The 14,569-nt window shown below is 43.4% G+C and overlaps 2 protein-coding genes across 3 annotated transcripts in view; both read left to right on the top strand.

Moving 5' to 3' along the window:
• Positions 1 to 10,176, top strand: part of LOC105496195 (microtubule associated protein RP/EB family member 1) — a 41,823-nt gene extending 31,647 nt beyond the window's left edge. Inside the window, exon 7 of the mRNA XM_011766377.3 lies at positions 523 to 10,176. Within this exon, the coding sequence (XP_011764679.1) occupies positions 523 to 579 (57 nt within the window). The 3' untranslated portion in view covers positions 580 to 10,176. The remainder of the gene's footprint in view (positions 1 to 522) is intronic.
• Positions 10,177 to 10,291: 115 nt separating this feature from the next.
• The window catches only part of LOC105496196 (EF-hand calcium binding domain 8), a 107,118-nt gene continuing 102,840 nt past the window's right edge, over positions 10,292 to 14,569 (top strand). For both annotated transcript variants that reach the window (XM_011766379.3, XM_011766378.3), the window contains exon 1: positions 10,292 to 11,118. The gene's annotated coding sequence lies outside the window, so the exon portion shown is untranslated. The remainder of the gene's footprint in view (positions 11,119 to 14,569) is intronic.

The raw sequence follows: 14,569 nt of genomic DNA, 5'->3' as shown, positions 1-14,569 counted from the left end.
ATCTCCTCCTGTCTCAGCCTCCGGAGTAGCTGGGACTACAGGGGCCGGCCACCATGCCTGGCTAATTTTTTGTATTTTTAGTAGAGATGGGGTTTCACCGTGTTAGCCAGGATGGTCTCGATCTCCTGACCTCGTGATCCGCCCGCCTCGGCCTCCCAAAGTGCTGGGATTATAGGCGTGAGCCACCGTGCCCGACAAAAAACAGTTCTATTGAAGTATAACTGACATAATAAATTGCACATATTTAAAATGTACCTTTGATGACATAGGTAAAATTACCACCATAATGAAGACAATGTACATATCCATCACTTTCAACAGTTTGAGGGTAAATTTGATGGTGCTCAGTTTTTGTCTTTGGTGAGATGCAATTCTACTACTCAAGAAATAAAATAGCAGTCACCTGGCCTGTGTAGAACCAGGAAGAACCATTGTCTTTGAGAGGCTTTAAGTATGAGGAAAGTGAACTCACAGTAGAAATGGATCTTTCAGTGGCTTTCCCCTCTCATTTTCCTATTTCAGGAAGGCTTTGTGATACCTGATGAAGGGGGCCCACAGGAGGAGCAAGAAGAGTATTAACAGCCTGGACCAGCAGAGCAACATCAGAATTCTTCACTCCAAATCATGTGCTTAACTGTAAAATACTCCCTTTTGTTATCCTTAGAGGACTCACTGGTTTCTTTTCATAAGCAAAAAGTACCTCTTCTTAAAGTGCACTTTGCAGACGTTTCACTCCTTTTCCAATAAGTTTGAGTTAGGAGCTTTTACCTTGTAGCAGAGCAGTATTAACATCTAGTTGGTTCACCTGGGAAACAAAGAGGCTGACCATGGGGCTGACCGTGTGGATGCGTGTCACACTGAGTGCGGGAGAAGGTGTTGTGTAATATGCTGAGGCGGTGACCTCAGTGGAGAAATGGAAAGACTGAATTGAATTTTAAGCTAATGTGAAATCAGAGAATGTTGTAATAAATAAATGCCTTAAGAGTATTTAAAATATGCTTCCATATTTCAAAATATAAAATGTAACACGACAGGAGACTTTGCGTTTGACATTGTGTCTGGGAAGGAAGGGCCAGACCTTGGAACCTTTGGAACCTGCTGTCACAGGTCTTACAGGGCTGCTTGAATCCTCATAGGCCTAGGCTTTGGTCTAAAAGGAACATTTAAAAAGTTGCCCTGTAAAGTTATTTGGTGTCATTGACCAATTGCATCCCTGCTAAAAAGCAAGAGGCATCGTTGCCTGGATAATAGAGGATGTGTTTCAACCCTGAGATGTTCGAGTTGAAGAGCTCGGTTTTCATTGAGAATTTATCTATTTTTCCAGTTATCCCCGAAATTTCTATGTATTATGTTTTTGGGGAAGTGAGGTGTGCCCAGTTTTTTAATCTAACAACTACTTTTGGGGACTTACCCACATCTCTGGGATTTGAATGGGGATTGTATCCCATTTTACTGTCTTTTAGGTTTACATTTACCACATTTCTCTTCTCTGCTCCCCTTGTCCACTGGGGACTCCTCTTTGGCTCCTTAAAGTTTGCTGCTTAGAGTTGGAAGTGCAGCAGGCAGGTGATCATGCTGCAAGTTCTTTCTGGACCTCTGGCAAAGGGAGTGGTCAGTGAAGGCCATCTCGTTACCTTGGGATCTGCCAGGCTGGGGTGTTTTCGGTATCTGCTGTCCACAGCTCTCCACTGTAATCCGAATGCTTTGCCAGTGCACTAATCTCTTTGGAGATAAAATTCATTAGTGTGTTACTAAATGTTAATTTTCTTTTGCAGAAAGTACAGTACCGTGTCTGAATTAATTATTAATATTTAAAATATTTCATTCCTTAACTCTCCCTCATTTGCCCACAGCCTACTCAGTTCCTTTGTTTGGCAGGATTCTGCAAAATGTGTCTCACCCACTACTGAGATTGTTCAGCCCCTGATGTATTTGTATTGATTTGTTTCTGGTGGTAGCTTGTCCTGAAATGTGTGTAGAAAGCAAGTATGTTCTGATAAAATTGTTGTGTAGTGCATGCTGTGTGGAGTTCAGAGGAAACCCAGATTCAGTGATTAACAATGCCAAAAAATGCGAGTAACTAGCCATGGTTCAGATGGCAGTGGTGCTGTTTCTCTTTTGTGGCCTTTTAGACTTTTGTTGCCCTAAAATTCCATTTTATTAGGAACCCATTTTCCACCTGGTCTTTCTTGACAGGGTTTTTTTCTACTTTAAACAGTTTCTAAATAAAATTCTGTATTTCAAGAGTATCATGTCTTCTGAAATTTGTCTTGCCCTGGGTATATGCTGTTAGGTTCAAGTCATGAGAAACTAGTGCTTCTTTCTTCAGTGAGGACTGATCTTTTCACATCCTTTACTGATTTTTCAGATGTGCTTATTTCTTCTTCTTTTTTTTTTTTTTTGAGATGGAGTCTTGCTCTGTCACCCAGGCTGGAGTGCAGTGGCATGATCTCGGCTCATTGCAGCCTCCACCTCCTGGGTTCAAACAGTTCTCTGCCTCAGCCTCCCAAGTAGCTGGGATTTTATAGGCACCCGCCACCATGCCCGGCTAATTTTTTTGTATTTTTAGTAGAGACGGGGTTTCACCATCTTGGCCAGGCTGGTCTTGAACTCCTGACCTCATGATCCACCCACCTTGGCCTCCCAAAGTGCTGGGATTACAGGCGTAAGCCATTGTGCTTGGCCAGATGTGCTTATTTCTAAGCTGACTTATTTTCTCTTCATTTACATTATGTTGCAGAGCCTCCTGCTTTTTAAATTCCCATTGCTATAAGAGGTTTTTCCTCTCGGAAGTCCAAGGCCTGGCCTATCTGCTGTGAAGCCTTTTCAGGGCATTTCCTCCTAAGAAATATAGCAGGACAGTGCTTGGCAGATGACTGTGGGGTGATTTTTTTGTGTGTGTTTTTTCTGAAGGTGTGGTTCTTTCTTCCTTTCTTTTTTGAGACAGGGTCTTCCTCTGTTGCCCAGTCTGGAGTACAGTGGCATGATCTTGGCTCACTGCAGCCTTGACCTCTTGGGTTCAAGCAATTCTCCCACCTCAGCCTTGTGAGTAGTGGGGACCAGAGGCGCGCACCACCATGCCCAGCTAAACTTTGTGTTTTTTGTAGGATGGGGTCCCCTTATGTTGCCCAAGCTGGTCTTCAACTCCTGGGCTCAAGTGATCCTCCCACTTTGGCCTCCTAAAGTGCTGGGATTACAGGTGTGAGCCATTGCACCCAGCCCTGAAATTGTTTCAAAGGCAGTTAACATGATCTCAATCTATAAAATAATCTAAAATTGTCACTATTTTTTTCTCCCTGTAAAATTCTGTGCCATTAGAAATGAGTTCAAAAGGAGACTTGCCATTTTCAGTCAGAAATAAAGTTAAATGGGCAGAGGTAGTGTGTTGTAGGATATGTAGAGTCATGGTTATGGATGCTCTATAAACCTAACCTGCTGATCTTGACAAGGGCTGCACCCATAGTTAATGGTGTGATACCTTCCTTAAAGTGTTAAGTACCTTCAGAAGGAATTTGACACCATATGTATTGGTCATCTACAAGAAGATACCTTCCAGGAGTGCAAGGAGTTTGTGAAGATACTGTTGGCTACTGTCAACTGAGAAGTTACCTTGGTAAGGAGAGAAGCCGATACTGTGGGTATCTGACCAAGTGCATTGACCTGGCTCTTGAATTTGAAGCACATACAGTCTTTGCTGCTTGGTTTGCTGGGCAGGTTCTGTGTTTCATGAAGGATAGGTAAACACATGGGTTCTCTGGCTGGATTTGGATCATTGTTCGTTCTGGTGATTCTCAAACTGATGGGCTTCAGAATCACATGGGGAACTTGTTTGACATAATGTATTTATAAAAGTTCATCACCTTAGATTCTTAGTTGGGAGGTTGAAAACCTGCATTTTAAGGCCGGGCGCGGTGGCTCAAGCCTGTAATCCCAGCACTTTGGGAGGCCGAGGCGGGTGGATCACGAGGTCAGGAGATCGAGACTATCCTGGCTAACATGGTGAAACCCCGTCTCTACTAAAAATACAAAAAACTAGCCGGGCGTGGTGGCGGGCGCCTGTAGTCTCAGCTACTTGGGAGGCTGAGGCGGGAGAATGGCGTGAACCCGGGAGGCGGAGCTTGCAGTGAGCCGAGATCATGCCACTGCACTCCAGCCTGGGTGACAGAGCGAGACTCCATCTCAAAAAAAAAAAAAAGAAAACCTGCATTTTAATTTGGGCCTTATCTATATGTCTCCAATTTTAAATAATAATTCTGGCAAGGGGAACATCAGACTTGAGTCCTCTTGCAGGTCTCTCCTGCTTTGTGAGTGTTGAGCTATTTGACTTCTCTTGTTCTTACCTACAAGACAGAGATGATGATTTTGGCTGAAGCGCCTCCCTCACTGGGTACTTGTTGGAATTAGAAGGAGCTGATGGACAGAAGAAGAAAAAAAAGAAAAAACAACTACAAAGCTAGAAAGCTCTGTACAGACAAGAGACATTATTTATGGCACAAGTTCTTCGGATCCAGTCTGAAATTCTGTTTATAGATTAGAAAAAGCTTAGGACAGGGCTTTTGTATCCTGAGAATTCGGAAGGGCATTCCTTCAGACAGGTTTTGGGTATTTTGTAAAATAAGTAACATGTTCTTTTAGTATTTCCTTTTCAGCATGGTAGTATGGACAAGTAGAACTCTCTTCTGTCTTCAGGCGGTTACATTTATCCTGTTTTTGTTTTCTTTTAAATGAAGATTCAATGTCTCAGATTCATTGATTAAAAAACCCATATTTTCTTCAAGGTTTGCTCTCTAGAATGTGAAGGGTTTTGAAAAGGAAACATTTTTCTTTTGCTCTAGCCAAGGTGATCCTCTATAGTTTTTCTTTTAAGGATTGTTTCAGAAGATTGAGTATAAAGGACTCCTTTTGCGACGTTGACCATAGTTCATTGCAAAGTCCACAAATAAAAATCCAAGCTTTAGGCCTGATCAGCCTAATCAGATTAGCTTGCAAGCATGTGGGTGACCCAAATATGACTTTTGACAACAGAGAACATTGCTTTGAAACAAGCTGAACCTCAGTCTGTGATCAGGGTTATGAACCACCCGTCATTTTTCTGGTCTGGCACCGTTGTAATATGTCTTTTTTTTTTTTTTTTTGAGACAGAATCTTGCTCTGTCACCCAGGCTGGAGTGCAGTGGCATGATCTTGGCTCACTGCAACCTCCACCTCCCGGGATGAAGCAGTTCCCATGCCTCAGCCTCCCGAGTAGCTGGAATTACAGGCCTGTGCCACCACATCTGACTAATTCTTGTATTTTCAGTAGAGGTGAGGTTTTGCCAAGCTAGTCTCGAACTCTTGGCCTCAAGTGATCCACCTGTCTTGGCCTCCCAGCACTTTGCTGGGATTACAGGTGTGAGCCACCACTCCTGGCTTGATATCATACTTTTGAATTCACACGTTTAGTTTGTAAAATGTCAAAACCAGATGAATTCATATTTATTTCTGTATCTTCATGACGCTTGCTGCTTTTTTTCTCTTCATTTTCACATGCAAGGGTATAACAGAATGTTCAGTTTTCTCTAAAAGCCTGAAGGGATTCTGTACTTTTACATTGAACTTGACTTTAGTTAGAACCATTAACCTAGATGACTTCAGCCAAATTATGTATCTTTTTTTTGTTTTGTTTTTTGAGACAGGGTCTCCTGTCACCAAGGCTGGAGTGCAGTGGCACAGTCATGGCTCATGGCAGCCTCAACTTCCTGGGCTCAAGCTATCCTCCCACCCCAGCCTCCCTAGTAGCTGAGACTGTAGTGCACACCATGCCTGGCTGTCTAATTTTTTTGTGTTTTTGTATTTTTTTTTTTTTGAGACATAGAGTTTCGTTCTTGTTGCCAGGGTTGGAGTACAGTGGCGCCATTTTGGCTCACTGCAACCTCCGCCTCCTGGGTTCAAGCGAGTCTCCTGCCTCAGCCCTGAGAGTAGCTGGGATTACAGGTGCCCACCACCACGCCCAGCTAATTTTTGTATTTTTAGTAGAGACGGGGTTTTGCCATGTTAGCCAGGCTGGTCTGGAACTCCTGACCTCAGGTGATCCACCTGCCTCGGCCTCCCAAAGTGCTGGGATTACAGGCGTGAGCCACCACGCCTGGCCAGTATTTTTGTATTTTTTTGTAAAGACGGGGTTTGCTATATTGCAGGCTGGTCTTGAACCTCGGGCTCAAACAATTCATCCATCTCTGCCTCCTAAAATGCTGGGATTACAGGTGTGAGTCACTGTGCCTGGCTCAAATTGTTATGTAGCTGTAACTTGTGAAGGTCTGTTTCCCCTTTGGCTTAATCTGATTTGGAAAGTAATGTTACCTTAGTCCCTGGAGTACAGAAGCTTTCTCTGCTCTACTGAGGTTGTATCCGGCAGCTTCATTAATTTGGTTATCTAGGTGAGCAGGTCAAGCCTTAGAGTCAAATTTCTAGGCTCCTCAATCTAGAACCTTAAATCTTGAGAGGGGTGTGTGTGTGTGTGTGTATCAAAATTTAACTCTCGTTTCCTTGTATTAGAGGCTCTCAGGTTCTGAAATGTGAAATGGAAATAGCCTTCATAGACATGTTTCTGAGTGTGAGGAGAGGCAGTTCTTTGTCTTGTGACCATTTGAAAGCAAACCAGGTTACCCACCAATGCCTAGAACTTTGTAAGTGGCATCAAGAGATAATTTATAATTGTAAAATGACCTATCAGCAGTTTGGGGCTGGGTGTCGGGGCTCATGCCTGTAATCCCAGCACTTTGGGAGGCCAGTGCAGGAGGACTGCTTGAGCCCAGGAGTTTAAAACTAGCCTGGGCAACATAGCAAGAGACCCTGTCTGTATTTAAAAGATAAAATATATATATATATATATATATATATATATAAAGGCAGTTTGGAATTCTATTTGTCTTGCCTTATTTACTTTTTAAAAATTTCTACCTTAGGTTTTTCCTGGTTTACTTTGAGTGTCTTTTTGCAGTCTGAGGAGATTGTTGGTGAGGCTGGGTGTAGGTATGAGGCAGAGGAGGAAGAGTAATTTATTCCATCTACTGAGCCTTTCATTTACTTTCTGTTTTGGTGGTAGAGTGGGATGTGGGAAGCTTTTGTTGGGTGAGAGTCGGTCTATCAGGGTAAATCTTAAAAAGCTGGATTTGTGGCTCTTACTACTTACTATGTCTCCAGTGGAGACAGAGATTAGTTTTTAAGATTTAGCCTTAATGGGTGATTCACAAATTGCAATGCAGAGTATTGAAGTGAAGTCCAAGGTCAAGCATACAAGTGGGTAGACTGAACATATGAAGGGGGTGTGGGGTTGGCACCCACCTCTGACCTTTACTGAAATAAATGAGGGAGACAGTGCTGTAAGTGGAATGCCATAGACCAGGAGTTAAGACCAGAGTCCTCTGCTAGGCCCTGCGTCTGAAGTCTGCAGAGCATGGCTTTTCATTGGCTCAGTGAAGAGTTGAGTCCTGGTTCAGAAAAAGTTACTGAGGTCTGTAAAAATCAGTAGGATACTGGAACAAGAAAGAGTGGGAGAGTGCCTAGTTCCCAGCAAATGTTGCCAGTGGAAGCTAATTTTCACCAGTGAAGGGCGATTTTGATAGAAAAGGACAGTGTCTCAACTACTTTTGGTTTTGACTCTGAAAGAGGAGGCTTTGACCGGAGGGATAATACAAGTGGCCTACCACCTGTCTGGCTTTTTCCCCACAGGTTGCAAGCTGCAGGGAGGGCCTTGCTAATTCTAGTACCTCCATCCCCGAATCATCTAAATGTATTATACCCAGGACCTGTCATGGTTTATCTCAGTGACGAGTTTTCCTTTCCTCTCGCTTATTTATCGTGTTCATATTCATATTTTTCATAATGGGGCCTGTTTATATATTTTGAAGTAGTTCTAGTGATTTTAAGATCCAGCAAAACTTCAAGGTCATCTGGATTTTGGCATTCTACTTAAGTTTTCTAACCTGATACATTCTTTTTTTTGTTTTTGTTTTTGGGTATTTTGTGTGTTTTTCTACAAAATGTGAGAGAGTTAAGCATGTATAATTATATATGACTGCTGTTTTCACTTTGAAATTTTAAATCCTGCTTGGGAGAATGGAATAAGCTATTGTATTTTTTGCAGGCAGCTATGGGATACCCCAATTTGTCCCTCCCTCCTCAATTTTGAAGGCTGAGAGAGGAAGTAATTTCTTTTTTTTTGGTGGGGATGGGGTTTCACTATGCTGTCCAGGCTGGTCTCCAACTCCAGAGCTCAAGTGATCTGCCCTCCTTGGCCTCCCAAAGTGCTGGGATTACAGGCCTGAGCCACCGTTCCTGGTCCGAAGAAGTAATAATTTTAAGATTCAGTGTTGAGTGAAATACATTTATTCTTTAAAATTTCTAAGAGTCTTTAACTCTCTAACCTAATATTTAATATTTTCCCCAATCATTAAGAATTGCTTTTTGTTGTTGTTTTCCAGGCAGGGTCTCGCTCTGTCATCCAGGCTGGAGTGCAGTGGCATGATCACGGCTCACTGCAGCCTCGACTTCCCGGGCTCAAGTGATTCTCCCACCTCAGCCTCCCAAGCAGCTGGAACTGCTCAGCTATTTTTTTTATTTTTGTAGAGACAAGGTCTGGCTATGTTCCCTAGGCTGGTCTCAAACTCCTGGACTCAAGCAGTCCTCCACCGTTCCTGGCCAAGAAGTGCCTTTTTTTTTTTTTTTTTTTTTTTTTTTTTTTTTTTAAAGTAGGTGCTGAACACATGAGAATCTGCCTTTTTGTTGAATCTTTTTTTTTTCTTTTTCTTTTTGAGACGGAGTGTTGCTGTTGTCGCCCAGGCTGGAGTGCAGTGGTGCTATCTCGGCTTACTGCAGCCTCCGTCTCCCAAGTTCAAGTGACTCTCCTGCCTCAGCCTCCTGAGTAACTGGGATTACAGGCGCACGCCACCACCATGCCCGGCTAATTTTTGTATTTTTAGTAGAAACGGGGTTTCACCATGTTGGTCAGGCTGGTCTCAAACTCCTACCTCGTGATCCACCTGCCTCGGCCTCCCAAAGTGCTGGGATTACAGGCATGAACCACCGCGCCCAGCCTGAATCATGTTTTTTTGAAACCATTGGCATCTGAACCTGTAATTCTGTCGGGTAGTGTTGTGTGGTTTTAAATGTCATGTGAGCTGAGTTACTGACCTCAACCTACTGCCAGGTGAAGGTGTGATCCTGTGATACCAATCTTGAGGGTCCCTGCTAGTTTTAGCAGTCAGTGACTTCTCTCGTGTTTATTTTTGTTTGAAAAAGAAAAAGGCTCTCTTTTTGGCTATAGAGTTGCATCTTAAATTTTTGACTAATTACATAGAGCTGAAGAAGGATACAAGTTTTGATATCTTAAAATCGTAGGATTGAGGCTTGAAAGGACAGTATTGGCATTGCAGCTAAGTGGGAGTGTGAGGAAGCACCTTCTCTAGGGCAGGTGATTGCATCTGTTAGTGTGGCTCTTGGCCCCCTGAGTTGCTCCTTTCCAGTCAGAATTTCTTTAGCATTAGCAAGTGATGCCTGAAGTAATCTCAGGTAGGACTTCTAACTTTTTTCCAAATTATTTTTGTGCAGAGGTTTATCGAGGAGATTTTTCTTCTAAATGTCCTCCTTCCCACTTATTTTATTGTTACTGCTTTTTTCTCTTTTTAATTTTTTTTTTTTTTAATAGTGACATGGTCTCACTATGTTGCCCAGACTGATCTCAAACTCCTGGGCTCAAGTGATCATCCTGCCTCAGCCTCCGAAAGTGCTGGGATTATAGGCATTTGTGCCTGGCCCTGTTACTGTTTTTCTAACCTGAGTTACTTAGGATCATATTTTCATTCTTTTGTAAAAAGGTGGGAGTTTTCTGAACTTTTCCTTAACTAAAAAGTGGAATGCATCTTTGTATTTTCCTTTTTTTACTCATATTTCTCACCAGGGAGGGAAAAACATTTATTGTGACAGAATTTAGCATATTTTAGGCCATATTAAAATACTGATAAATGTATTAATCAGTGAAGATTGGTTATAGTGAAAAATATATACCATTTGATTAATGTGTGTTATTAGAAAAATGGCAGGAACTGCTGTAAGAATTGCTAACATTGTATTGGAAAATGAATATACTAAGCTAAGAAACAATGGGAAACTCATATTTAGGGCCATCAGCCTTTTTTTTTTTAAAAAAAATCCCTTCTAATTTATTAATATCTAGTCTAATAAACCCTGATTTATAGGACCTTTGCACCTTTTTTTGACTTTTTAATTCATCCACTCTTAAAATTCTACTCTTGACAAAATCCTTTGTCTCCATTATTGATGAAATGAGAACAGACTTTTGTTTTTGTATGTTGGTGTTCTCTGAGAGGTGAAGGCCCAGGGAGAATGTTTTGTTTGGTGGTCATGTAGCATTTGAAAACGTCCACTTCCACGTGAAATGTGACTTAGCTGGGTGTCTTTTAACATCTGGAATCCACATCCCTGGTTGAAATCTCTGGAGACAATTACCTTTCACCAACTTCTCTGCTGAATTGCGCCATGGATCAAGATTGCAGTGGCTGCATCAAGTCTTGGCCTGCCCTGAAGTCTGGATTTGTAAGTCCCCCATTTCACACATAACGCTCTTGTCTCCTTCTTATTTTCAAAGAATTGAAGCTTACGCAGAGGGCAGAGGAGGCACTGTGCCTTTCACTGTCCTGGAGCCAGTTGGTCTTTTGGTTTTGGTGAACCCTGCTTTTTAAGAGGACTCCCTGGCATCTTCCAGTTTCCTGCTACTTGTTTTATGTATTATTTTGTATCTGTGTTTGTCCTGTTTGTGCTGTAGCTCCTTTCACTGTCTCCTGTAAGTTCAACTTCTTCAATAAAAGAAATTGGATGAAAAATGGTTCTGTGATTATGGTTTGTGGGCTGGGTTCTGATGCTTCATTTATGTTCTTCATATGGAATTCTGTCTCATTTCCCTGGTTCTAAATGTGACCAGCAGACCCAGAGTTCCATCTCGACTTCATAAAGGAGCTGTCTTGGACTGGGAACAGCTGCCGATGTCTTTGTTGAGATGGGAGTTGGAAAGTGATAGCACTTTGCCAGCAAGATTAACCGGGGAGATCAAATTGAGTCAGGGTGAGTGAGGGTGTTGGGTCAAAGTTGCACTCCAAAAGATTGGATACCTCTGCTGAAGACCTCTGCCTGAGCTCCAAGGCTGGAGAGCAGCTCTTACCTGTGTCCTGACTGGCTTTCAATGCGCGTATCCTTAAGTCATCTGCCTCTACAAATTCCTACAAACCACTCATTCCCCTTTAATCCATAGCATGTTCCCCTAGTGGCTGCTCTGAATTCTCACCCCTGTTCCAGATGGTACTCTCCCCACTTGCCTTGCCCTGCCCCTCTTCCATAAGCTCCGGACAGGTCAACTTTAGGGAACAGATTAAGGCAGATGGGTGTGACTTCTGATCTGACCTGTTCTCCAATTCTGAATATCAACCGAGTTTTATATCTCAGCCTTCCCTTCCGAGTTGGAGGAATGGTACTTGTCTTGGCCTCTCCCCTCTTACTCCTGCCCTTTTCTTTGGGTGGTCTCTCTTGCCAGCAACCAGCATTTTTTTTTTCCACTTGGCATTTTACCTCTGTTCATGAACATACATAGAACCACTTTCTCCTGGTGAAAGACATTTCTCTTACAAAACGTTTAGTTTTGAAATAATTAAAAATATATAAATAGTGGGGCCGGGCGCGGTGGCTCACGCCTGTAATCCCAGCACTTTGGGAGGTTGAGGCGGGCAGATCACAAGGTCAGGAGATCGAGACCATCTGGCTAACACGGTGAAACCCCGTCTCTACTAAAAATACAAAAAATTAGCCGGGCACGGTGGCAGGCGCCTGTAGTCCCAGCTACTCAGGAGGCTGAGGCAGGAGAATGGCGTGAACCTGGGAGGCGGAGCTTGCAGTGAGCCGAGATCGCGTCATTGCACTCCAGCCTGGGCGACAGAGCGAGACTCCGTCTCAAAAAAAAAAAAAAAAAATATATATATATATATACACACATATAAAAATAGTTGTAAGACTACTACAAAGAACTTCCCTTTGTCTAGACTAACTGAACATTGTGCTGCATTTGTGTTATTATACATGTATTTGTGTTTTTTGTTTTTGTTTTTGTTTTTTGAGACAGTCTTCCTCTGTCGCCCAGGCTGGAGTGCAGTGGCTGGATCTCAGCTCACTGCAAGCTCCGCCTCCTGGGTTCACGCCCTTCTCCTGCTTCAGCCTCCCGAGTAGCTGGGACTACAGGCGCCCGCCACCTCGCCTGGCTAGTTTTTTGTATTTTTTTTTTTTTTTAGTAGAGACGGGGTTTCACCGTATTAGCCAGGATGGTCTCGATATTCTGACCTCGTGATCCGCCCGTCTCAGCCTCCCAAAGTGCTGGGATTATAGGCTTGAGCCACCGTGCCCGGCCTATGTATTTGTTAAACCATTTGAGAATTACAGACATCATGCCCTTTTACTCCTAAATACTTTTAAGTGTACATTTCCTGAGAACAAGGACATTCTCATAACCACAATACTGTTATCAAAAGCAGAAAACATTAATATAATGTAGAGTCCACGTTCAAATTTTACATAATTTCACCGAGAATAACAGTCCTTGCAGCATTTTTGTTTTTTCCCAATCTGGGATTCAATTCAGAATAGTGCATTGCCTTTAGTTGTTGGGTCTCTCTTTTGTTTTATTTTATTTTTTATTTTATTTTTTTGAGATGGAGTCTCACTCTGTTGCCCAGGCTGGAGTGCAGTGGCGCGATCTCGGCTCACTGCAAGCTGCGCCTCCCAGGTTCACACCATTCTCCTGCCTCGGCCTCCTGAGTAGCTGGGACTACAGGTGCCCATCACCACGCCCGGCTAATTTTTTGTATTTTTAGTAGAGACGGGGTTTCACCTGTTAGCCAGGATGGTCTCGATCTCCTGACCTCGTGATCCACCCGCCTCGGCCTCCCAAAGTGCTGGGATTACAGGCGGGAGCCACCGCGCCCAGCCAGTTGTTGGGTCTCGAGTCACCTTTCATCTCTAACAGTTCCTTAGCCTTTCTTTGGTTTACATGGCATTTTATTTTGGCCAGGTGTGGTGACTCACACCTGTAATCCCAGCACTTTGGGAAGCTAAGGCGGGCGGAAAGCACTTGAGGCCAAGGAGTTCGAGACCAGCCTGGCCAACATGGAGAAACCCTGTCTCTACTAAAAATACAAAAGTTAGCTGGGTGTGGTGACGGGCGCCTATAATCCCAGCTACTGAGGAGGCTGAAGCATAAGAATCATCAGAACCTGGGAAGTGGAGGTTGCAGTGAGCCAAGATTGAGCTACTGCACTCTAGCCCGTGTGACAGAGACTCAAAAAAAAAAAAAAAAAAAGTTATTTTGTAGAATATCCTGTAATTTGGGTTTGTCTGTTTCCTTATGATTAGATTCAGATGTATTTTTTTGGCAGTAATACTACTGAAGCAATGTGCCCTCCATGTATTGGATCAGAGTGGCCCCATCGCTGATGGTGGTAACTTTTTTTTTTTTTTGAGATGGAGTCTTACTCTTTCGCATAGGCTGGAGCATAATGGCACAATCTTAACTCACTGCAACCTCCACCTCCTGGGTTCAAGTGATTCTTGTGCCTCAGTCTCCCAAGTAGCTGGGATTACAGACGTAAGCCATTGTGCCCGGCCTATTTTTTCATTCTATAAAAATTGGCATCATACTATGCACCTTTTCTGCATCTTTTTTTTTTTTTTTTTTTTTTTGAGACAAGGTCTCATTCTGTCACCCAGGCCCCAGAGTGCAGTGTTGTGATTACAGTCCACTGCAGCCTCGAACTCCTGGATGCAGGTAATCCTCCCACCTCACTGTCTTGGGTAGCTGGGACTACAGGTGAGTGCCACCGTACCCAGCTAATTTTTTGTATGTTTTGTACAGGTGGGGTTTCACCATGTTGCCCATGCTGGTCCCAAACTCCTGGACTCAAGCGATCTTCCTGCCTTGGCCTCCCAAAGTGTTGGCATAGATGTGAGCCACTGTGCCTGGCCTGCATCTTGCTTTTCTTATTAGTACTTCATGGAAATCTCTTAGCTGCTGGAGGTCAGATTCATCCTTCTGATGTTTGGGTGATGTCCTAGGTGCAGGTGCACTGATTCATTCACTTCTCTATAATGGTTCACTTTTGGTTTTTGCTCCTATGAATGATGCTGCAGCAATCACTCTTCAACAGTGGCCTTTCACAAAGGAGTCATTTAAATTACTACCCCTACTCACTCCACTGAAACACATTTTATTTTATTTTTTTGAGACGGAGTTGTGTTCTTGTTGCCCAGGCTGGAGTGCGATGGTGCGATCTCACCGCAACCTCTGCCTCCTGGTTCAAGCGGTTCTCCTGCCTCAGCCTCCCAAGTAGCTGGGATTACAGGCATCCACCACCACACCCAGCTAATTTTGTATGTTTAGTAGAGATGGGGTTTCTCCATGTTGGTCAGGCTGGTTCTTGAACTCTCAATCTCAGGTGATCTGCCCACCTCAGCCTCCCAAAGTGCTAGGATTACA

This window comes from Macaca nemestrina, chromosome 15 (genome assembly GCF_043159975.1).
Source record: "Macaca nemestrina isolate mMacNem1 chromosome 15, mMacNem.hap1, whole genome shotgun sequence".
Lineage (NCBI taxonomy): Eukaryota > Metazoa > Chordata > Mammalia > Primates > Cercopithecidae > Macaca > Macaca nemestrina.
Note: the sequence above shows the minus strand (reverse complement) of the source record. Positions and strands in the feature narration are given on the sequence as shown.